The sequence below is a fragment of the Anomaloglossus baeobatrachus genome, chromosome 1 (genome assembly GCF_048569485.1).
Source record: "Anomaloglossus baeobatrachus isolate aAnoBae1 chromosome 1, aAnoBae1.hap1, whole genome shotgun sequence".
NCBI lineage: Eukaryota > Metazoa > Chordata > Amphibia > Anura > Aromobatidae > Anomaloglossus > Anomaloglossus baeobatrachus.
Window position 1 is genome coordinate 125682501 of NC_134353.1, and position 26143 is coordinate 125708643.

The following is a 26143-nucleotide window of genomic DNA, read 5'->3' on the forward strand; positions in this document are numbered from 1 at the left end:
AAGGGACCGTCACCGTCAACTACTGGGGAAAGCAAGTGCAGCCGTCCGTGGGAACCGTCTTTCCAGCCGTGTGTTTTACCGAGAACTGTGTCATAGTCTCAGGCTGAGTGAGTACCACAGTGCCGCAAGGCACAGTGCTGCCCCCGCGTGCCTGCACCCCACCAAGCCCTGCATCACCCACCTCATCACTGGGCCCCGGGACAACAACCCCCTACCCACGGAGGAAGAACCAACAACCTTGCTGCTCCCTGTCATCAGTCCCCGGGATCCCCATACAGAGCAGCGGTGGTGTTAACAAATCACCACAACCGTGGGTGGCGTCACGGACAATAAACTATCCCAAAAACCAATCCCCTTTCACTCACGGGTGAGGAGCGCCGCTTGAGTCCCCGGGATCCGGCCCATCGCTCGAGCCACCGAGCAGCAGCAGCAGGCCGCAACAGCCGCAGCGGCAGCCGGACCCGAGCAGTGGGAGAGCACGGCGTCCCCTCCTCCGCCCGCGACAATACAATATTGCTTTAAATTCTGAGAGACTAAAGGCTACTTTACACACTGCGATATCGGTCCCGATATCGCTAGTGTGGGTACCCGCCCCATCTGTTGCGCGACACGGGCAAATCGCTGCCCGTGACGCACAACATCGCCCAGACCCGTTACACATACTTACCTGCCCAGCAACGTCGCTGTGACCGGCGAACCACCTCCTTTCTAAGGGGGCGGTCCGTGCGGCGTCACAGCGACGTCACTGAGCGGCCGCCCAATAGCAGCGGAGGGGCGGAGCTGAGCGGGACGTAACATCCCGCCCACCTCCTTCCTCATAGCGGCCGGGAGGCAGGTAAGTAGAGCTTCCTCGTTCCTGCGGCGTCACACATAGCGATGTGTGCTGCCGCAGGAGCGACGAACTACATCGTTACTGCTGCAGTAACGATAATCGAGAATGGACCCCCATGTCACCGATGAGCGATTTTGCACGTTTTTGCAACGATGCAAAATCGCTCATCGGTGTCACACGCAGCAACATCGCTAATGCGGCCGGATGTGCGTCACAAATTCCGTGACCCCAACGACTCCGCATTAGCGATGTCGCAGCGTGTAAAGCCCCCTTTAGCGCTTTTTGATCAAAGAGCCTAAATGTTTGATAAATGTACCTAAATATGGTACAATATCACTAATGCCCTACCTCTCCAGGTGCCAATGGAAAAAACACAAATTGCATACAAGATGCAAACAAGTCAATATTGCATTCAACTTGTAGTCTGACAAAGTGAGTCACGTGAAGGGAACACTTGGAAACACTTGACAATATGTCGCAGTTAGGCTATGTGCCCACGTAGCGTATTTTCATGCAGTTACGCTACGTTCTGCACCGCAGCGTAACTGCATGCGTCCTGCGTCCCCAGCACAATCTATGAAGATTGTGCCTAATTCATGCCCATGTGACGTATTAGAAAGCAGCGCTTCGGCTACTGCCGAAGCGCTGCGTTCTAAGAAGTGACATGTCACTTCTTTCGTGTGCTTTGCATGCAGCCCCCGCTCTGTCTATGGGAGAGGCTGCATCCAGAGCACATGAAATCGACTTTTCAGTACGCAGTGTTTCTGCAGCGATTTGAAGCGCAAGTGTGGTGTTCAAATCGCTGCAGAAATTTCTGCAGGGACAGAACGCAACGTGGACACATAGCCTTACAATGCGACAACACAATTTCAATATCAAGCATCAAATGTTGCTGTTTAGCCCTATCCTACTCCTTTATTCAGGTTCTGATGTTTGCACAGCTGAGGCTACACAGCGACATTTGTCAAGAGACAAGAATTCTTAGATAAGCCATGGCTATGTACTGCCCTGCGCTCGGCTGCAGCCGAGCCGCTCGGATCTGGGCTCGTTGCTGGGTGGCTCGAGCGCTTCCGGACCCGGGGTCACTTTGCTCTGAAAGGGGTGCTGGCGCTTTTGGAGGGGGGTAGGTAGGTGCACGGCCGGAGCTGTGTTTGAGTTTGTGACGCCACCCACCGGTTGTGGTGAAGTTGGACACCACTGCTGCAATTACTGGGCACCCGGGGGAGATGGTAGTGCAGCAAGATGTTAACCCCTCCGTGGGTAGGGATGATGGTCCCGGGACCCGTTGGGGATAGCTGGGCGGTGCAGGGCGGTGCACGACCGGATGGCACTGTTGTGCTCACAGTTATTGACACACACAAGTCTCTGGTAAACCAAGTTGATGGTGGTCGGTGCCCGCAGCCGGCTGCGTCTGGTCCCCCACCCGGTTCGGTAGTCTTGGCCTTTCTCCTGCACCGTGTGGTGTACTTGGGCTGCCTGCACTTCTGTGACACCCTGGACCCCAGGGGTCAAAGGTAACAACACCTACCACATTACACACACACCCCCATCCCCTGTGAGGACACACCCATCACCTGAAAGGGAGACCTGATGCCTCCCTCAGGGTCAGTAGGGCACACCAGGTGGGCGGAGTCAGGCCTAAAGGCACGCCCACTGAGGAGACTACTGGCCTGAGGCAGGAAATACAAACAGTTGAGTTGTAGAGTGTGACAGTGAGAGGAGTGGAGTTGTAGAGCTGTCAGGGACCCGGGTAGGATCCTGGGACCCTTGAAACGTCAGGCAGGCAGACGGTGGTGGCCGTCTGCAGGAGTACCGGTAAAGCAACCGGCGGAACCGTAAGACCGGGCCAGGGTTGGAGCCCGCCGGCCCTGAACCGGGGAGTCAACCGTGTACCGGAGCACCAGAAACTGGGTACTCAGACCCCGTCCTAGCTTAGAAGCCACTGAGTTTAGGCAAATTGACTGATTGCTGGCTGGACCTCACGGGTTCATCCACACCCAAAGTCCCGAAAGAAGGCAAAAGCCCATCGAAACCGGGTGAGTGCCACCGCCAAGGGCCAAACACCCGACGGGCCAGCGCCTGCGGGCAACCGAGGGCTCTTCCGGCAGCTCAACGCCGGGGAGCGGGCTACCACTGCCCAGGCAAGGGAGCCGAAAAACCACACAAGAGGTGCAAGAGAAAGGGGCCACCATCAACCTCACAGGGGACACCAGCAGCCGGCTGTGGGACCCGACCATACCCGAACTTTGGTTTACCAGTGACTCTGAGTGTGAATTAATCGTGAGTACTCCAGTGCCATCTGGGCACGACACTGCACCGCAGCACGGCACCCTGCACCCCGGTAACAACACCGTCGCCATCGGTCCCCCACCACCGGGTCCCGGGACACACCGCCCCTACCCACGGAGGGGCTAACATCTAGGCTGCAGCTGCAACACCGATCCTGGATAAGCCCGCCTTCACTCCAGCCGCAGCGGTGGTGCATCCCGTCACCACGACCCGTGGGTGGCGTCACGACCCGTAGGACGACAACGCGACCCTCCCCGGCTGCGCGCCTCGTGCCATACCACCACCACCCTACTGCCTCCCCTTTAACAGAGCGACGTGGCCCCCGGTCTGGAGGCGCTCGTGCCACCGACAACCCGAGCTCGGACCTCGAATGGCTCGGCCTGAGCAAGCGGAGAAGCGGCCGGGCCCCTCTTAGGGCGGTACACATCACCGTCAGGAGTCCACTCCCCGGCTTGGTAGATGTCGGGAGAGCCCTTTTGCCCGCAGACGCTGGCCCGTGGGATCTCTCTGCCTGTGCGGTGGCTTTCTATCACCCTCGGTGGGCTGTTGTCTTCAGTCGGGACTTGGGTGGGAAAGGACCTATAGTCCAGACCGCAATCAGTTAATTAACTCAGTCTAGTGGGTTCTGGACCTCGTTTCAGGGTCTGAGTACCCCCCTTTGTGCTCCGGTTTCTGAGTTGGTTCCCCGGGTCGGTACCGGCGGGCCACTACCCTGTCCCGGACCACCACTGTTCCACCGAGCCGTCTTTCCGGCTCCTGCAGGCTAAGGCCACCATTTGCCTCCTAGCCAAGGTACCAGGGCTCCGACCCCGGCACCCGTCAGACTCCTTCACTCTACTCCTCTCTACTCAACTCTCCAACAACTACTTGTTTTCCCGCCTCCGGCTCTCTGAACTCCTCGGTGGGCGTGGCCAACCGCCTGGCTCCACCCCCTCGTGTGTTCATCAAGTCCTGAGGGGGGTGACTAGGGTTTAAAGTTTGGCTGAGGACACCTTATTGGGGGACAGGTGTAATGCGGGGGTCTACCTGTGACTACCTGGCTAGTCCAGGATGTCACAGCTATATTATAGCTTTGATTTTGCTGTATATTACAAGTGACATCCAAGTCACAGTTATACTGACTTGCACTAAAATCTAAAGAAAGTCGCTTTAACAAGAAATCTGGGGCTACAGTGAAATTTTGGCAGCGAAATAGGTCATATGGCCAAAAATTGCTATGTGCTGCTGCTACATACAGGTGAATGGAGTCCATTGTGACCACTGGGGAACCTCAACCACAACAAGAAAGTTGTAAAAAATCAGGTGCTCAGTTGGATATTTTACGAGTTGCTTGCCGTGGTCGCAGTAACCTAATGTTTGCGAAGCGGCTTCATTCCCCTGCACTATACTACGATCTAACTGCGGCACATCGCGATCTTTGGCCTCCTGACAGGTGTTGCAGCCAATGTCACAATGTAGAGCTACCCAAAATCAGACACATTTGGCAACGTTTGCGACTCTGTGTCGCCTTCGTGTCAGGTTGCAGTGCGACACCATGGCGGATCATCAGAAGTGATATCTGTGAAATCTCAATCTCGCCATATGTTCCTAGACTGATCGCCATTGTCATCTTTGAAGAGTGGGGGAATTCAGGTTGCTGGGAAATATCACCAACGGTGGACATATCATTGGTGCAACCTGTGTGGCCGCAAAGGGGGCCAAGATTTAAGGGGGTCCTCTAATACCGCCAAAGCAGGAGGAATTGTGCATTATGATGAGTTTCTGGGCTGCAAAGGACTCCATATTTTGTTCTTGCACAGTGGCCCTCGTCTGTATCCGCCAGTGGCTATCACTATACATGGTCTCAAGTTTAGACACGTAATGTATCTGCTGAGGCCAAGAATGAAAGCAATGCAAGCCTGGTCCCTGTGAGGACGACTTCCAGACTGAGAAATCCTGAGCCTGTGTAATGGGTGTGAACCTCACTGAGTCACTGTGTTGAGTAGGCTGGCAGGAGGCAGCACCAGGCTGACAGCACTGTAGTGACAGCAGGGGACGGGGACTCTGGAGGGGACAGCGCAGGGGAATCATTCCTGGATTGAAGAATGGGAGAGTCACCGCCAGCTCTGATAGATGTGCCTGTAGGATCCGTGTGTAACACAGGTGAGTGCGGCTGTATTACCTGTTATAGTCTATGCCGGACACTTTATACTGTAACCCTAGGAGGGGACTGTCACCTGCTGCTCTGTATATCATATAAAACTACATCTCCCTTCTGAGGCTGAGGTGTCTGTGTGACCGTCAGTGGATGTGGGAGCTGGAACGCAACACAATATATGGTATATTTAGTTCTTGATACAACTCCCAGCCTGTAGCTGTCATTCTAAGCTGGGAGTTGTACTGATCCAGTGAAGAACTATTCAAATCCACCATACATAGACGAAGAAGGCAGGAAAGGCACCAGATTTATCACATTTGGCACTTATTTGGCTCTTTATCTATATTTTAAGTAGTATTTTGCACCTAAGAGGTGGAGCAGACACTATAAATCCGGCTCATTTGGCTTTTTGACAAGTGAGGACTTTTTTCTAGATGCTTTAGAAAAGTATAATGTGCTTCAACAAAATTATTGTACATCCATTGCCCAAATTATGGCACAAGTGTGATTTTAAATCTGCCCCAATGTGTTCAGTTATGCCATAGGCTTGTGAGGGTTTGGCCGCAGTAGAGGTGCAGCCTGCGGTTTTTATAGTTTTGGTTGAACTCCCATTCTCCCAGTGATAAAAATTCCCCTTATCCCAGGTCCCAGCTGTTGGACCCCCACCAATCAACAAGTTATCACCCATCTAATGGATAAGATTACATCTATAGACGGGCGATAACTTTTTTTTAACCTGACCACCCCTTCAATGTGTGTACATTGTGTACAGTTTGTGCTTTTGTGAATTTATAGTAGTGTTAACAGCCTGTTTCTTTGTAGCCGTTCTGTGTGATCTAAATACATAATGTAATGTATGCGCCGATCACAAACAAGTGTAAGTAGTAATTTAGTCTACTGTTTTATATGGCAGAGAAGGATGTGAACCCTTCACCAATTGTAGGATTAAAGCGGGCTTTACACACTGCGACATCGCTAATGCGGAGTCGTTGGGGTCACGGAATTCGTGACGCACATCCGGCCGCATTAGCGATGCCGTTGCGTGTGACACCGATAAGCGATTTTGCATCGTTGCAAAAACGTGCAAAATCGCTAATCGGCGACATGGGGGTCCATTCTCAAATCTCGTTACTGCAGCAGTAACGAGGTTGTTCCTCGTTCCTGCGGCAGCACACATCGCTGCGTGTGACGCCGCAGGAATGAGGAAGCTCCCCTTACCTGCCTCCCGGCCGCTATGAGGAAGGAAGGAGGTGGGCGGGATGTTACGTCCCGCTCAGCTCCGCCCCTCCGCTGCTATTGGGCGGCGGTTCAGTGACGTCGCTGTGACGCCGCACGGACCGCCCCCTTAGAAAGGAGGCGGTTCGCCCGTCACAGCGACGTCGCCGGACAGGTATGTATGTGTGACGGCTGTTGTGCGGCACGGGCAGCGATTTGCCCGTGTCGCGCAACAGATGGGGGCGGGTACCCACACTAGCGATATCGGGACCGATATCGCTAGCGTGGGTACCTGCCCCCATCTGTTGTGCGACATGGGCAAATCGCTGCCCGTGCCGCACAACATCGCGCAGACGCGTCACACATACTTACCTGCCTGGCGACGTCGCTGTGACCGGCGAACCGCCTCCTTTCTAAGGGGGCGGTCCGTGCGGCGTCACAGCGACGTCACTGAGCGGCCGCCCAATAGAAGCGGAGGGGCGGAGATGAGCGGGACATAACATCCCGCCCACCTCCTTCCTTCCTCATAGCGGCCGGGATGCAGGTAAGGAGAGGTTCCTCGTTCCTGCGGCGTCACACATAGCGATGTGTGCTGCCGCAGGAGCGACGAACTACATCGTTACTGCTGCAGTAACGATAATCGAGAATGGACCCCCATGTCACCGATGATACGATAACGATGCAAAATCACTCATAGGTGTCACACGCAGCAACATCGCTAATGCGGCCGGATGTGCGTCACAAATTCCGTGACCCCAACGACTCCGCATTAGCGATATCGTAGCGTGTAAAGCCCCCTTTAGGCTATGTTCACACACAGATTTTGAGACCCAGATTTTGAGATGTTCAAAACAACACAATTTTCCGAACATAAACTACTTCAAGAAATGTTTTTATTGTAGAATTTTTGGCAGAGATTTTTTTCTTGGTTTGGGAAGAGTTTTTTTTTCTTCCTGTAGTGTTTTTGCAGCTTTTTGATTAAACAGTGTTTAGTTTGGAACAAATTCCATAAGGATCTTCTCCAAAAAAAAGTAACTCATTGAGAGCTTTACATCCTGATGGACTCAAAGTGTAAAGATGAAAAATAGTATTTTGGGATTCTTTTATTAGGTAAGAATAGAACATTTCTTCTGTTTGTGAGAGATGGCATTTGTAAGTCCTGTTGATGTGTTGGGGAAAGATTGTTGGTGTCGATGTGTTGGGGACAGATTGTTGGTGTCGATGTATTGGGGACAGTGTTAGTGACAATGTGTTGGGGACAGATTGTGCACAGTTGTTGGATGACCTTCTTTTCTCTTATCATGTTTTTGAACCTCCTGTACAGTAATAACTTGTAATGGTTACAGAATGTACAAATATACACTGAAATTTATTCTGATAATTATTATTTTCTGGCCAGATAATTGACTTAAGGCCACTTTACACGCAGCGACATCGCTAAAGCGATGTCGTTGGGGTCACGGAATTCGTGCCGCACATCTAGCCGCGTTAGCGATGTCGTTGCGTGTGACACCTACGTGCGATCAAAAAATGTCTCAAAATCGTGCAAAATCGTTAATCGTTGACATGCTCCTCTATTCCCAAATATCGTTGCAGCTGCAGGTACGATGTTGTTCGTCGTTCCTGCGGCAGCACAGATTGCTATGTGTGACACCACAGAAATGAGGGACCTCACCTTACCTGCGGCCGCCGGCAATGAGGAAGGAAGGAGGTGGGCGGGATGTTACGTCCCGCTCATCTCCGCCCCTCCGCTTCGATTGGGTGGCCACTTACTGACGTCGCTGTGACGCCGAACGAACTGCCCCCTTAGAAAGCAGGTGGTTCGCTGGTCACAGCGACATCGCTAGGCAGGTAAGTAGTGTGACAAGTCCGGGCGATTTTGTGCGCCACGGGCAGCGATGTGCCCGTGACGCACAACTGATGGGGGCGGATACGCTTGCTAGCGATCTCGCTAGTGAGATCGCAGCGTGTAAAGCGGCCTTTAGGCCTCTTTCAAATATCTGGTTTTCATGCACATGTTCACGTGTATGTATCTTTTGTAGACTTTGTGTCCGCATTGTAATGGGTCGGAGAGATTGTGCAATATTTTTTTATTCGGCATGTGAGCAAATCACTTCTGAAACACCGATGATAAATATTGACACTGATCCAAAACGGATTAAAAGAGGTCAATTTTTTTCATGTATGAGAAAAATCAATGCTGTCTGAATGAGGCTTTAAAAGGCATCTCTTTGGCATACGTCTACAGCATTGTAGCGTCATCTTTAAAAAGTACAATTCAATAAAACTTTGGCCTCGTTCAGATGTCCATAATTTTTCTGCATATGTATAAAATGGCCAGAGCGTCATCAAGGTTTTTCCTCCGCATTTCATCAGTGTTTGGTCAGTGTCACTTTTTACCATTAGGGTATGTGCGCACGTTGCTTTTTACCTGCTTTTTTGCTGCTTTTTCTTCTGCGCTGTTTAATGCCAAAATGGATGTGTTCTTCTATTCAAGCAAAGTCTATGGGAATTTGGGTTTCTTGTTCACACTATGTTGTTCAAAATGCTGCCTTTTTGTGGCAGAACTTTGGTCAAAAACTCAGCTTTTCAAAGAAGCAACATGTCAATTGTTTTTGCCATTTGGGTTTTGCACTGCAAAGCTGAGTTTTTGACCAAAGTTCTGCCACAAAAAGGCAGCATTTTGAACAACATAGTGTGAACAAGAAACCCAAATTCCCATAGACTTTGCTTGAATAGAAGAACACATCCATTTTGGCATTAAACAGCGCAGAAGAAAAAGCAGCAAAAAAGCAGGTAAAAAGCAGGTAAAAAGCAACGTGCGCACATACCCTCAGTGTTGCATCATTGAAAAAAAATCAATAAATAAATTGCAAAACTTCCAATGTTAATCACGGACAGTGCAGAGATTACTTTGATGACATGCGTGTGCTGTCTGTGATTTTCACGATCCTATAGAATTTTATGGATAATTATAATCTGTAACTTTGATCAAATTCGGACCTGCCTGTGAACACAAACTGCACCAATTCTGCACTAAAAACGCAGCACAAAAGCAGTGTGCGCACAGGGCCTAAAGGGGGCTTTACACGCTACGACATCGCTAACGCGAACTCGTTGGGGTCACGGAATTGGTGACGCACATCCGGCCGCATTAGCGATGCCGTTGCGTGTGACACCTATGAGCGATTTTGCATCGTCGCAAATACGTGCAAAATCGCTCATCGGTGACATGGGGGTCCATTCTCAAAAATCGTTACTGCAGCAGTAACGAAGTTGTTCCTCGTTCCTGCGGCAGCACACATCGCTCCGTGTGACACCGCAGGAACGGGGAACCTCTCCTTACCTGCCTCCCGGCCGCTATGCGGAAGGAAGGAGGTGGGCGGGATGTTACGTCCCACTCATCTCCGCCCCTCCGCTTCTATTGGGCGGCGGTTCAGTGACGCAGCTGTGACGTCGCTGTGACGCTGAACAAACTGCCCCCTTAGAAAGGAGGCGGTTCGCCGGTCACAGAGTCGTCGCCAGGCAGGTAAGTAGTGTGACGGGTCTGGGCGATGTTGTGCGGCACGGGCAGCGATTTGCCCGTGTCGAACAACAGATGGGGGCAGGTACCCACGCTAGCGATATCGGTACCGATATCACAGCGTGTAAAGCGGCCTTTAGGCAGACTTTCTAACTGGTTTGGAGGTATAACTGTCCCCCTCACCCCTTGTGCCCCTAGGGGCTGCCACCCCTGCTCAATCTGTGACCAGGTTGTCCACACTCAGGTTGAGCCAAAATCAGAGACCTGGATGGCCACATACCCTACTCTCTATAAAACGACTCATGATACATTCATTGTTTTACCATCCTGTTATGTCAGTGACTTGTGACTGATGTGACTAGTGTTTTTAGTGTTGATGTTTTGTTTGTATTGGGAAATGTAGGCGGCCTCTGATTTGCAGCTATGGGATGGCGTGACTGTGTGGTCACACAGGTGAGTGATAACCTGTACGTGTGCTTTCCATGGTGGTGACGGAATATCCTGTGCTGTACACAGTGTGTGGTTACAGGTGAGTTCATGTGGTGAGTCAGGTATAGATGACAAGGAGGAGCCCTGCAAGATGCAGAATGAAACTGTGACATCAATCCGAGAGAAAACCGGCTGCTCTCGCGTGTCATGTGTACACACAGCCTGGCCCCATACAGCGGATTCATGGTGGCCGGTGGGGGCTGTTCCCACTATACCTGTAGTATCTGCTTACATCACTATAGTATCTGCTTACATCACTATTTCCACAAGATCTGCACAAAGTTTAGTTCCAGTGACAGATTTGCATTGTTCTATCTTATGACATCAAAGCCGGTCTCATCACTAAAGCGTGAGGTATTCATACACCACCATGTCCTGGGGCACATACTGCACATTAACAATCAGCGAAAGTCCCAAAACACACAGAAACATGTGTTTTTATTGCAGAGATTTGCAAACTCAGCAAGTGACAGTGCATTGCAGGAATATATCGTCTGGCTGGTCTGTGAGAACCTGTCAGGACGATTGCCTATCAAACTAATCTAAATAATGAAAATCAGACCTGTTTTGTAGTAATCCAGTGTGCTGCAGAATTCATACTTTACAGCGACATGCAAATGATCCTGGGGGTGCATTCGGGGAGTGCGCAGCCTCCAATTTAGTCGAATTTGCTTGTAGCCTAAAAACTGCTTTTCCTAGTGATAGCAGGTCAGCCCTCTACATAACAGGTATCATATTTACTGTTATTCTTTGTCTTAACCAAGAATAAAATTTGTTTAATTGATAAAATTATCCTGATAAGTTTCCTAAAATAAGGTGGCACTTTTATTTCTAAAGTATATTTGAGATTTTTCCTGGTGTCCCGACGGTCTTGCGCTCCCCGCTCTCCTCCTCCTGCAGGGACGTGCACCACTCACTGCTGCGCCCAGCTCTCACTGGTGTCCCTGCGCTCCCCGCTCTCCTCCTCCTGCAGGGATGCCCGCCACTCACTGCTGCGTACAGCTCTCACTGGTGTCCCTGCGCTCCCCGCTCTCCTCCTCCTGCAGGGATGCGTGCCACTCACTGCTGCGTACAGCTCTTACTGGTGTCCCTGCGCTCCCCGCTCTCCTCCTCCTGCAGGGATGCGCGCCACTCACTGCTGCGTACAGCTCTTACTGGTGTCCCTGCGCTCCCCACTCTCCTCCTGCAGGGATGCACGCCACTCACTGCTGTGCCCAGCTCTCACTGGTGTCCCTGCGCTCCCCGCTCTCCTCCTTCTGCAGGGATGCACGCCACTCACTGCTGCGTACAGCTCTCACTGGTGTCCCTGCGCTCCCCGCTCTCCTCCTGCAGGGACGTGCGCCACTCACTGCTGTGCCCAGCTCTTACTGGTGTCCCTGCGCTCCCCGCTCTCCTCCTGCAGGGACGTGCGCCACTCACTGCTGCGCCCAGCTCTTACTGGTGTCCCTGCGCTCCCCCTCTCCTCCTGCAGGGACGTGCGCCACTCACTGCTGCGCCCAGCTCTTACTGGTGTCCCTGCGCTCCCCGCTCTCCTCCTCCTGCAGGGACGCGCATCACTCACTGCTGCGCCCAGCTCTCACTGGTGTCCCTGCGCTCCCCGCTCTCCTCCTGCAGGGACGTGCGCCACTCACTGCTGCGCCCAGCTCTTACTGGTGTCCCTGCGCTCCCCGCTCTCCTCTTCCTGCAGGGACGCGCATCACTCACTGCTGCACCCAGCTCTCACTGGTGTCCCTGCGCTCCCCGCTCTCCTCCTTCTGCAGGGATGCGCGCCACTCACTGCGACGCCCAGCTCTCACTGGTGTCCCTGCGCTCCCCGCTCTCCTCCTCCTGCATGGTCTCACGCCACTCACTGCTGCGCCCAGCTCTCACTGGTGTCCCGACGTTCCTGCACTCGCCTCATTGCTTCCAATGGACAGCACTCATGGCATCAAGTGCAAATGTTTTTGTTCATGGATCCATTTACTTGAATGGCCAAGTTTGATCCATAAATCAATTCAACAATGGACATATCTTGCTTTGTTTTTCGCAGTCAAGAAGTCTGAAAAAAAAATCGGTTATTTGATCATATAAGACTCTACTTATGAAAACCACATTTGTGAAGCGCAGACGTCTGAATGAGGCTTATTGTAAAAGATCTAGGTTGGGATACTTTAAAAAGAAAAAAAAAAAAATCACATTTTTAATTTTTATTTTTCTCCACAGTTGCCCCCATATCTCACCAGTGGGTAAGGGGTACTTCACACACAGCGAGATCGCTACTGAGATCGCTTCTGAGTCACGGTTTTTGTGACCTCATTAGCGATCTCGCTGTGTGTGACACTGAGCAGCGATCTGGCCCCTGCTGTGAGATCGCTGCTCGTTACACACAGTGCTGGTTCGTTTTTTTATTGTTGCTCTCCTGCTGATAAGCACACATCGCTGTGTGTGACAGCGAGAGGGCAACAATCCTGAATGTGCAGGGAGCAGGAGCCGGCGTCTGACAGCCTGCGGTAAGCTGTAACCAAGGGAAACATCGGGTAACCAAGGTGGTTACCTGATATTTACCTTCGCTACCAGCCTCCGCAGCTCTCATGCTGCCAGTGCCGGCTCCTGCTCCCTGCACACGCTAAAGCGGTGTGAGCTGGTAACTAAGGTAAACATCGGGTAACCATACCCGATGTTTACCTTAGTTACCAGTGTCCGCAGCTTCCAGACGCCGGCTCCGTGCAAACGCAGCGTCGCTTGCACGTCGCTGCTGGCTGGGGGCTGGTCACTGGTCGCTGGTGAGATCTGCCTGTTTGACAGCTCACCAGCGACCATGTAGCGACGCAGCAGCGATCCTGACCAGGTCAGATCGCTGGTGGGATCGCTGCTGCGTCGCTAAAGTGTGACGGTACCCTTACATCTTTAGTCAATCCAGGTGATCTAGGATTTGAAAATACGAAACCTCCTCTGATATCTGATATGGGCACATTTTTCTGCTATCTCTAAATGAAAGATCTGTAAAATCCCATTCACATTTATTGTATTGTAATTATCTGCAGATTTTCATTGTAGAATCAACTCCAAAAATGTGTACATGTGATAGGTGATACGCGGCCTTTAGATGTAAGATGTGTTGAGGCTTGCTCAAGAATCATTCCTCTAAATGAACTGCGCACATTTCTATTACATTCAAGAGGAATGACTGGTGTAGATAATGCAGATTAACATATCAAGGCAAGAATCAGAATGTGTTGAGTATTTAAATAACACTGCAGACTGGAAGAACTGGCTAAGCTGGATCACATTGTTGGAACTGATCTATTATCTTTTACCCTATTTATTTTGTGCTTGAGACGCCTTTGTGCCTTGTCCAACAAGGAGGCATGTTTGAAAAGAGAATGGTCTCATAATAAAGTAATCGTGGGTTAATGTGTGACACCAAGAGGAAAACTTTGCTGCAAATTTCAGGCACTAAAACAGAAAATTAAAACAAGAATGAATTAAGGTCCAGTCACACATAATGAGATCGTTACTTCATCACAGTTTCCGGTTTATTGTTAAATCGTTGGCGAGATCGTTGGTGAGATGTCACACAGTCATTTTCCCAACGACTTTAGTAACGATGCAGCGACCTGTATAACGATCTCGTTGGTCGTTGGGACCCTGTCACACAGCAGCTATGTAACAATTCCGACCTCGATTAGGGGCGTAGTGTTTGACGCTGTAAGCCACGTAGGCGTGCATGTGTCACCTTTTCCACACCCCTCTGCTCCAATTGGTGGCCAATACTGCGTTCTGATTAGGTCGGCCGGCCTAGAAGGCAACTTTGTATCGCTTCATCCTTTGTCCCTTTTTGAGCCTTGCTTTGAGGATAGAACCTGCGACTCCACCCGGATTCATTCATACTTTATTCCCGGTTGCTTGCTTGCTTTTCGGATCGAAGCTGCATCTGCACCCAGATTCATCCCTCCTTCGTTCCTAAGTGTTTACTTACTGTTCTCAGCGCCAACCAATCGGTGCAGAGGGGGCGCGGAAAAAATGACGCAACTACATGCGTACGTGTCACACTTTAAGTTCTCATCTAGGTCGTTAACGAGATCGTTGGTAGGTGTCAAATATACAGATCCATCCTGCCCAGCAGGACTCCAACGAGCCAAAAATGGCCCAGGACATTCAGCAACGACCAACGATCTCACAGCAGGGGGCGGATCGTTGGTACGTGTCAAACATAATGAGATCGCTGGTGATGTCGATGTTTCGTCACAGAAACTGTGACGTAGCAACGATGTGTCGCGGGCGGAGGGGGCGCGCTCGCCACGCTCGGGTCCGGGGCTTCTGCTGCTGCTGCTCGGTGGCTCCAGCGGTGGATCGGACCCGGGGACTCGAGCAGCGCTCCTCACCCGTGAGTGAAATGGGGATGGTATGTTTAGGGAGATTGTTCGTGACGCCACCCACGGGTCGTGGTGATAATGGCACCACCGCTGCTAGTAACGGGGATCCCGGGAGAGATGGTAGGGTGCAGCTGAGATGTTGTCCCCTCCGTGGGCAGGGGTTGGTGATCCCGGGGCCCGATGGTGTAACGGGGAGGCCGGATGGCTGGGGTGCAGGGACTGCGCGGCGCGGTGCCGGACGGCACGGGTGTACTCAGACAATCACTGACAGAGTCGTAGGTAAACCAAAATGGCCGGATAGACGGGTCCCGCAGCCGGCTGCAGTGTTGTTGTTGTGCTCTCCCCCGGATGGCTGATGGTGGCTGTCTTTCCCTGCACCTTTGAGAATGTTCTTGACTCCTGTGGTTGCCCACCAGTAGTACGCTCCCCGGCGTATAGGTGCCGTAGAAGCCTGTTTTGCCTGTGGCGGTGGCTGTATATCCTGTGGCGGTGGCTGTATATCCTCTCTGGGTGGACGATTGCCTTCAATCGGGACTTGGTAGTTGGGAAACCCCTGGAGTGCCTGTCACATTCGGATTTGACTATTGACGGCGGCTCCAAGCCTGGTCGAGGTCCGATGGCCCTGCCTGTGTGCTTAGCTTCACTCCGTTCCCCAGTCCGGTACCGGCGGGCCGACGCCCGACCCTGATCCTTACGGCTCTGCGGAGTTCCACCAACTCCTGCAGACGATCACCACCGTCTGCCAACCTTACTGTCAGTGTCTGCGCTCCAACCCAGACACCTCAAGTGTTCACTCCTCTCACTTTTACCTCCAAGACTGAACTGACACTTTTCCCGCCTCCAGGCCTGTGAGCTCCTCGGTGGGTGGGGCCAACCGCCTGGCTCCGCCCCACCTGGTGTGGACATCAGACTCTGAAGGGAGGCAACAAGGGTTTTTGATTGACTGTTGTAACTGCCTAGGGTGGGGGGGTGTGTGTGGGTAAGTATGTGACTGCCTGGCTAGTCCAGGGCGTCACACTCCCCCTTGGTAAAATGCAGACTGTCCGCGGGCTGCCCGTCCATCACCGGTTTTATTTATTTATTTATTTATTTATTTTCAAACTGTAAAAAGATAAATAACATATTAAAACTTCAACATACGCATATTTTCAAGTCTTCCCTTACGGGAGGTGCATTACTTTTAACGTTTCAAACATTTTTATTAAACGGACGGGTTCACGGTCATCCGCTCTCCCACCCAAATAACCTGATCCTTGATGCTGCCCCTAAGAAACGGGCAGCACCCCTTTACCCCAGTCCAGGTCGAGGTTACCCGAGCGGGAACGGGTACGGTGTCTCGCACCCGGCTGTCACTTCAGGGGACCCCACGTCCAGGGGGACCCCTGACCCCCGGAGGATGGCCACCGGTCCTGGTGGTGGCCGGGCCCCAGCCTCCTCTGCTGCAGGCCCTTCCTCCAATCTGCCTCTCCGGAGGCGGCACGGACGGAAACCAGCCCACCAAACTATTTACAAACCCACAAGTTCGTGGGTGGCCTTCAAGTTCTTGACCATGTTCATGAGCAGTTTCTCATGTGGGCGGTAAACACATAGAGTCCCTCCTGGGACAATTTGCCGGAAATGGCCGGGTAATCACTGTCGACAATCAGGTGAAAACTTCGGTTGATTCGGATTCATTCATTCAGCTGAGGGTCCCAACGGGGACAACTTGGTTGCAACGGAGGACCGCTGCCTTTACTGGAGGTCACCGTCGCCACTTACTTCCTCCGGATCCGCCTTGGGACTGTACGGCGGAGGAGGTGACCGGGGCTGCTCGAGGTCATCATGGCTCACCCTTCTCTGGACATCCAGGGCGAACCAGCCCCTCTCTCCCAGGTGGCAGATATAGGTGACCAACTCACCCACACAGAGGTCACGCTTCGGATGGCCCAGGGGCAGCTGGCTGTGCACATCTCGCCTGGAGAAGAACGCCTCGACCCCCAGGCTTGGCTCGTGAATAAACCCCCATCTACGCCAGGGGTAGAACTGCCGGACTTGACCTTCAAAGATCGGACCCCGAGCTTCAGGAGAGGCTCTCCGGAGAGCGTCCTTTGCCTCTACAGTGCGGGCCAGGATAGCAGCCTTCTCTTTCTCCCGGGCCTCTATCTCTCGGCCCATCAGGTTTGGCTGCCGCTCCCAACATGGCGGCTCCTCTAGCGCGGGGGTTGGGCCCAGCAGGTACCCCCCGATGTGGGCCACAGCCGGCACCATCTGGGTAGGGGGGCACCGCTGTGTCGCGGCCTGTTTTGCTGCCTTGCAGCGGCAACCCTCCGCAGCCTCAGCCGAGGCCTGGAGCGGTCAGCGTCACTTAACAGGCTTGAGGCGGCAATCTTCCACCTCTGTACTGGCCGGGCGGACTGCCGGGGCCTCTTTGGGTGTGGCCGCTTCTGGGCTGGATGGCACCCTTTGGGGAGCGTGGTCGGTACTGGCCGGGCAAGCTGTTGTCCGCGGGCAGCGCCTGCAAAAGGACCTTCGCGGGTGGGAGCGATGTTATCTGTTGCCGGGTTCGGGAGCAGCGGGCTTACCGGCGGGGTGGCACCGACCAACACGGGCAGCGGGGAACGCAGCAGGCTGAGCGGGGGCAGACCGGGCCCCTCGGCCGCAGCGACCAGTCCCTCTGGGACACAGGGGCGTGGGTCACTCACCCGCTTCTCCGACTCTGCTTTCGCCTCACAGGCCTGCACGGTCATCACCACTTCCACCATTCCAGCCTCCCATTCTTGCACAAGGAGCTGGAGCAGGGTCTGCAGCCTGCGGATTAACTGTGTCACCCGAGCTTCCACCCACGCCGCTGTTCCGGGCGTGGGCCTGCTGTACGGAACGAACATCCTGCTTGCTCGGCCTCCAGGAACGGCATATGTTTCAGGGTCCTGGCGTCCCCCGCTTCCTATGCCCTCAGCTACATTAGGCAGGCTTTCACCCGCCCCCCTTTCTAGCACTTCCGCTTGTTGGGGGCGGGGCTTCACTGTTGCGCCTTCCCTGCTCGGGGAAGACGCTTGAGCGGGAAATCTTCGCGCCAAAGATGGCGGCGCTTCCAATTTTTCGGCCGGACGCCGCCGGCGGAGACTGCAAGGCGCACTTCTACTGGTAAGTAGATCGGCTCGATCCTGTTTGTGACGCCAAGTTGTCGCAGGCGGAGGGGACGCGCTCGCCACGCTCGGGTCCGGGGCTTCTGCTGCTGCTGCTCGGTAGCTCGAGTTGTGGACCGGACCCGGGGACTCGAGCAGCGCTCCTCACCCATGAGTGAAATGGGGATGGTATGTTTAGGGAGATTGTTCGTGACGCCACCCATGGGTTGTGGTGATAATGGCACCACCGCTGCTGGTAACGGGGATCCCGGGAGAGATGTTAGGGTGCAGCTGAGATGTTTTCCCCTGTGAAGCCTGTGAACTCCTCGGTGGGTGGGGCCAACCGCCTGGCTCCGCCCCACCTGGTGTGGACATAAGACTCTGGAGGGAGGCAACAAGGGTTTTTGATTGACTGTTGTAACTGCCTAGAGTGGGGGTGTGTGTGTTGGTAAGTATGTGACTACCTGGCTAGTCCAAGGCGTCACAGATGTCGTTAGCGATCTCGTTATGTGTGAAGTGGCCTTTAGAAACATTTATCTGACAGTGTGAACCACTGTGATAAATGTGGCACATATTAGAACTTTGTAATCTGTTTGCTCTCTGTAAAATATAGTATGTGTATTGGGAAAAGAGGTTAATTCCGCGCTGCCAATGGAGGAGACCAGGATGGATGAATAAGTAGTTTATTAGTCTATGCATTTCGAAGCAAAGACTTTTCTTCAGGAAATAAAACTACAAAATCTCTGTACAGAAGAAGTCTTTGCTGTCATGCAATGTTCGGCTGTGGACACACCTGCTGGCATGGAGTTGTCAGACACTGTTCACACCACAGAGTCTGGCAAGCAACCTGAATCTTCTGGCTGTTCAGCCAGAGCTAGGCATCGGCTGGTTGAGGTTCACTGGTCTTCAGCTGTGCAGGAATTCCTGCAGACTAGTGATTCTTGCAGACTAGTGAACTGGACCTAGGAGCTCAGGTTGCTAATTGCCACGTGCAGCTGTCTCCTCCCTATTTAAAGCACGGCTTCCTTCCAGTATGTGCTGATGATAGCTTCAGCATAAGCTCCAGCGATCCCGGTCTTGGTAGTCATCCTGTTAATGTTGATCCGTGTTGCAATATTGAGTGGTATGAGTGTTCCCCTGCTGCAAATGACTTACTTCCCTTTTTTGTTGCTCCCCGGTACAAATATTGTCTCTCCAATGTGTTTTGAGTGCTGGGTGTACATTGTGTTTTCCAGCCCGCCCCAAGGGAGTGGGAGACAGGGAGTAAGTTCAGGGTTCGGAGTGGACTTAGGGTCACGCTGAGGGCTTGGACCTGGCTACCATCAAGCCTACTTCCGAGATAAGGGATAGTGCAGGGTCTTAAGTCTGAGGGCCAGCCTTGGGGCCCCTGTCCTGTCATTACATATCCCATGACATTCACTTCAAAAGACAAAAAAACTAATAGACTACTTATTCATCTCTCCGGGTCTCTTCTTGCAGCTCAGAATTAACCTCTTTTCTCCTGCTTCACTGCTCTTCACCTTGCGGCCTCCTCTATGCTTTTACTCCTTTGTTGTAGATTGACACACCTGACCAGTGAGCACATTATATTTCGGTACACCCTGTACCACTGTGGTAATACCCTATTGCACTGTATTCTTTCCATTTGTTAAAACTTAGTATGGATAAATGTCCCTCACTAAATTTGCTCCAATATGTCTAAGTTTATACTTCCTAATAGTTGACTTATTTTGTGTCACAAATATTAGCAAAAATTTGGCACATTTTTTAGCACCGTGACACATTTAGACCACGCCTTCTTTCTGCCAGGCCACACTCCTTAATTTGGCCAAAGGGCAGAAAATGCTTGAAACTCATAAAATAATATTGTGTAAGTCATGAAAAACAGTTTTTGGTCCAAATGTCTTCAGAATTCTGGAACATTTAGGTATTAAATTTCTCCAATTAAGTTGTCTTTATTGATTAGTGAATTACAAAAAATGTGTTGATATTGGGGTCACAGAAGGGAAGTAGGGAAGGTAAATGAGCTTATAGCAGAAAGATCTGCCTAGGCAGTCAGAGTCGAACAGGCCGTGTACCTGACTGCTGGAGGAGCGTCTGCTGACGGTGGCCGTCACAGCTATGCTCTGAACATAGATCACGGTTTAGCTCTGTGCTCAGAATCAGGCTGCACCCTCATTGCTACCTAATGTCAATTCAAAGACTAACATATGTAACACACGCCAACTAGATTTGCTAGTTTGGTTAATGTAAGGCAGGAAAAAAGGTTTGAAAAAACCCCCAACATATTTTCTTTGTTTGCTGATGATACCCTCAGCAAGGCGCCGCCTTAGGAACAGGCCCCCCCCAGTAAATATTGGCAAACACAGTCCTAAGATAAAAGTGTATTTGTCCCTGAATCAGTTCCACTATCATCTATAGGTGGTTGTCCCAATCATTTGAAATAGCTAAGCTGAGATAGCACACCCAGTTCCTTCTGGAAAACTTTTACAGAAATTTTTAAAGTTGGTCATCCTCATGCTCTGCAAGGAAGAATGTTCATGTTTTCTAAACTGGCAGATTGGAAAAAATGATCAGCCGTTTATCTCCATGAAAACAAAAAGGATCAGAAGTATAACTGCTATTTGCCTGATCCTTTCCTCCGACAACATCTGTGAGGCTACTGTTGGGGGCCCACATTTTCATCAAAGGGTCAGCCAAAAAAGCTTTGCCTGACTGTCATCTAACCTTCAGCAGATAGTCAATTGGTCCCACTAAAATTGTCTGGTTTGGTTGTCTTTGATCTAATGTGTAGGGGGGTCTTTCGTTATATCTTTATTTGATTATACCTATTTTGTAAAATGTTATCTTATACTATAGATCATGATAATGTGATGCCCTGGGCAAGCCAGGGGTCACAGGTCATAACACCACCACACCCTACACCCCAGCTAGGTACATCAAAGCTACACAAAAATCCTTGTTGCCTTCCTCCAGGGGCTGATGTCCACACCAGGGGGTGGGCCAGGCGGTTGGCTCCGCCCACCGAGGAGTTCACAGACCTGGAGGCGGGGAAAACCAGGCAGATGAGTTTAGGGAGAGTGTGGAAGAGGAAGTGGAAGCAGTTAGAGATTAAGTGGAGAGTTCAGAGTGAGAGGAAGGAGAAGGAGGACAGTGAGAGTAGTGACAGAAAAAGTGACAGTTGAAAGCCTGAAGTTGGTCCGGGTGTGTGCCCCGGACTGAGACAGCAAGGTCAGCAGACGGCGGTGACCGTCTGCAGGAGAGGCTGCTTGGAGGTTGCCGAAAGGACCGTGGACGGGTGGTGGCCCGGCGGTACCGGAGCGGTATACGAAGAGCAGTCAGCACCATTGGCAGGGGCCTTTCGGATTCCGGCAAGGCTAGGAGTCGCCGTGAATTTGCCAAATCCGTCAGTGAAGGGGACCTCTGGGTCTCCCAACAACCAAGTCCCGATTGAAGGCAACAGTCCAACCGTTAGAGAGAGACACCGCCACCGCCAAGGCACCAGTTTCTCAGGGCCAGCGCCTGCGGGCAAAGTAGGGCTCCTCCTGCCCATATCCAAGTCGGGGAGCGGGTTACCAGTGGGAACCCATCGCTACCAACATCATCTTAGGTGCAGGACAAGGGACCGTCACCGTCAACTACTGGGGAAAAGCAACTGCAGCCGTCCGTGGGAACCGTCTTTCCAGCCGTGTGTTTTACCGAGAACTGTGTCCCCGTCTCAGGCTGAGTGAGTACCACAGTGCTGTGAGGCACAGCGCTGCCCCCACGTCCCTGCACCCCACCAAGCCCTGCACTGGCCCCGCCATCCCTCATCACCCACCTCATCACTGGGCCCCGGGACAACTACCCCCCTACTCACGGAGGGGAGAACCTACAACTTTGCTGCTCCCTGTCATCGCTCCCGGGATCCCCATACAGAGCAGCGGTGGTGTCCACATAATCACCACAACCGTGGGTGGCGTCACGGACAATAAACAATCCCAAAAACCAATCCCCTTTCACTCACGGGCGAGGAGCGCCGCTCGAGTCCCCGGGATCCGGCCCATCGCTTGAGCCACCGAGCAGCAGCAGGCCGCAGCAGCAGCGGCAGCCGGACCCGAGCAGTGGGAGAGCGCAGCGTCCCCTCCTCCGCCCGCGACAATAACAACTCATGATAGGTCATGATAATAAAAGTTGTCACCCGGCATTTCTCAAAACGACAATATTCCTAAACAATGCTGTTGTCAGTCTCCCGTGCTTAGTGTACATATTTAGTGCAGCAAGGATAAAGGTGTATTTTTAACTGGTAGATTTAATTGCTCAGCAATGTGTTTGCATTTTCCATATTTGCATTGTGTGCAAACAGATTCCTCTCCTAGAGTTGCTTATGAGGATGACTAGCCATCCTATTCTTAGCGTTCATTTCCCAGGCTTCTGGCAGAATCACTTGTCTGTACTTTGCTCATGTACATAAAAATATTGATACCTTATGCCCATTTACTTTATGGTAACACTGGTAATAATAAATCAGTAAAGGACGTAAAACATATTATGCAATGTCGGAGGTCAAAGTATCCAGACACGCTGGTCACTGACCTCTGTTTTGGCTCATAATCTACTATCTATAACAAATTATATAAAGAGGAAAATACATGCCCTTATTCACAGGACTCCTGCCAGCTACTGTGCTCTTTGTATGAGCCGACTGTGGCCATGAACAACCTCCAATTGGCTGGCGTCTATTGGACTAATTAGATTTGTGTGCATGGAATATCATTGTTATTGGAAAAACATCCCATGTTTACACAGCATAACGTGATGCATATAATGACAATTTTAATGTTGACATGAATAACCCAACCACCTAACAAGCAAATATTTCTGATTATCGACTTACTTATAGGGGCTCTAAAGGGGGCTTTACACGCTACGATATCGTTAATGTTTTATCGTCGGGGTCACGTTGTTTGTGACGCACATCCGGCGTCATTAACGATATTGTAGTGTGTGAGTGTTTTGTGCTATCTAAAACGATCGCAAAAGCAGCAAAAATCGTATCCATGGAGAGCTCGTCCTAAAACCAAAAATTGTTTATTTCTAATTACCGATGTTCTTCCTTGTTCCTGCGGCAGCACACATCGCTGTGTGTGACACCGCAGGAGTGAGGAACATCTCCTTACCTGCCTCCACCGGCTGTGCGGAAGGAAGGAGGTGGGCGGGATGTTTACGTCCCACTCATTCCCGCCCCTCTGCTTCTATTGGATGCCTGCCATGTGACGGGGTAAGCGAGGTTGTGCGACACGGGCAGCGATATTCCCGTGTCGCTCAATCGACAGGGGTGGGTACCATCGCTTGCAATCTCGCTAGTGAGATCGCAGCATGTAAAGCCCCCTTAAGATCCAGCATGCCATTAAAATTGCAGATTGTCATGTCAAGATTTACAAAACCTAAGGTTCTTAGTTAACATTTTGATTGTATAAGACCACTGACATGTCATGCAAGCCCCTTATTAAGACCCTGGGCTGTGCAGTCACCACCTCCGCCATGACACTCACCCTGCAGGTCCATGTGCAGTTCATATCTTTTTTAAACAGTTATGGCAGATTGTTATGTCCTTCGAAAAGCTAAAGGTGGATTTACAAAATAGTAACAAAATAATAAAAAAATAACATTTAGATTTTTAGCAAAAAAAAACAGTAACAATGCAGTGAAATTACAGGAATATGCATAACTAATCATAGGCTAAATAGATGCAAGTCACATTTATGGATGAGATAGCCAAGATGATTGTCCATAAAGTGATGGCAGTCTCATTGTCAAAGCTGTAGTGGATGTTGAGATATGGAGCTTGAAATTCAAAAGTTCAAAACATTGTTGCCCTTTTGCTTGTCAGTGTATTTCACACCTCTAATTGTTGTTTGACTACATGCAAATTCCAAGTTCAACAAAGACAGGATCCATAGAAATCTATGTAACCATTTTGTACTATTGTGTGTTGCTCATTTCATACTGAGACATAGAAAAGTTTTTCCAGGTTTATCTATGCAAGAATCCTCTTCAGAGAGGAAGAGGACAGGAACTCTAATGACAGATATTGGAATTAGAAATACTAAAAATCAATATCAACCCCTTACAGTGCCTTGCCACATTGCTTAGTCTACAAGGCCAAACCAAATACCCCATTTGAAACATGTGTTTTAGATCCGAAACACACATCCTTTTTTTTGTACGTGTGCGGTACGTATTTGCACGTACCGGAGACACGGAGACACGGAGACCCATGTTATTCAATGGTAGATGGCACACACGTAAAATCACACGGAACGTGTGTCCGTGTGGTAAGTACGTGTGTGCGCTTTTCGACACGGACAACATGTCCATTTTTGGCCGGCATTACGCAGGCACGGACCCGCTAAAGTCTATGGGTCCGTGCCTGCACGGACCGCACACGGAGTATGTCCGTGTTCAGCACGTTTCGTCCGTGTGCGTTTTTAAACGAACGATGTTATTTTTTTTTTTTGTTAAATTCAGTATACTTACCTTTTTTCATGATGTTCTCAGTCATACTTACATTGGCGCTCGGTCTGTTTCTTCCCCGGCTCATACTTACCGCTCCCCGATCACCAGCGCTGCGGGAAACAGCTGTGCAGAGAATGCGCGACAACAATTACTTTGAAAAAGCCGGCCGCTCATTAATCAATCTCGTATTCCCTGCTTTCCCCACCCACAGGCGCCTGTGATTGGTTGCAGTCAGACACGCCCCCCACGCTGAGTGACAGCTGTGTCACTGCACCCAATCACAGCAGCCGGTGGGCGTGTCTATACTGTGCAGTAAAATAAATAAATAAATAATTTAAAAAAAAACGGCGTGCGGTCCTCCACAATTTTAATACCAGCCAGATAAAGCCATACGGCTGAAGGCTGGTATTCTCAGGATGGGGAGCCCCACGTTATGGGGAGCCCCCCAGCCTAACAATATCAGTCAGCAGCCGCCCAGAATTGCCGCATACATTATATGCGACAGTTCTGGGACAGTACCCGGCTCTTCCCGATTTGCCCTGGTGCGTTGGCAATCGGGGTAATAAGGAGTTAATGGCAGCAACCCATAGCTGCCACTAAATCCTAGATTAATCATGGCAGGCGTCTCCCCGAGATACCTTCCATGAGTAATCTGTAAGTTACAGTAAATAAACACACACCAGAAAAAATCCTTTATTTGCAATAAAAAACACTAACAAGTACCCTCGTTCCCCACTTTATTAAGCACGAAAAACCCCTCCATGTCCGCGTAATCCACGGAGGTCCACCGTCGCATCCAGCTCTGCTAGATGGAGGTGACAGGAGCTGCAGAAGACACCGCCGCTCCTGTCAGCTCCACGCAGCAACTGAAGACAGCCGCGCGATCAGCTGAGCTGTCACTGAGGTAACTCGTGGCCACCGCTGGATCCTCCAACTGTGACAGCAAGTCACCTGTGACTACATTGCTGTCACTCAGGCAACTTGCTGTCACAGTTGGAGGATCCAGCGGTGGCCGCGAGTTACCTCAGTGACAAGTGATGTTGTGTCAGGCCAGCTGATCTAAAATGAGCTGCGGTTGCCAATACGGAGGCTATAATTCTCTGGGATCTAGTTGAAAAGTCAGAGAATTCTGATGTGAGTCCTGAACTGAATCCTGCAAATAGATTAGTACCAATTCTAATAGTTATCCTCCAGACTATTCAGAAGGATCCCTTTACCTGAAATTGAATCCCACAAGGGGGAAGCTACAACCAAAGATTGTTCTCTAGGTGTAGACTGACTGATTAAGGATTTCGCTTTCAGCATAGCACACCCCAGTTCTTGGACCAAGAATAGGAGTTGTAAAAAAGAGAAATGCTATCTTTTAATGTACCTTTGGACTCCTGTACATTGGTGTACTCTGGCTCTGTACAATCTCTGACTGGTACGTACGTCGCACACTGCGTATGCAGAAAACATACATAATGCGTGACAAATCTTCTTCCATGTCCTATTAAAAGCCTGTTGGCAGATGGTAAAGATTTCCTAAAAGTTAAATCACTTTTTCACAATTACCCAAAATGGAAAGCAAATTGTAATGAAATCGTATAGAGAACCTGTCAGCATGATTTGTAATGGCAATCTACATACATTGATAACCTTAGTGAAGCAATCTGTTTTTTGATTCCTCTTTAATCACCATTTGAAGTTTTCTGCTAATTA

General features: G+C 50.9%; 1 protein-coding gene across 1 annotated transcript in view; it reads left to right on the plus strand.

The window, feature by feature from the left end:
• Nucleotides 1-5162: 5162 nt before the first annotated feature.
• The window catches only part of NIPAL1 (NIPA like domain containing 1), a 51454-nt gene continuing 30473 nt past the window's right edge, over nt 5163-26143 (plus strand). Inside the window, exon 1 of the mRNA XM_075347017.1 lies at nt 5163-5263. Within this exon, the coding sequence (XP_075203132.1) occupies nt 5206-5263 (58 nt within the window). The 5' untranslated portion in view covers nt 5163-5205. The remainder of the gene's footprint in view (nt 5264-26143) is intronic.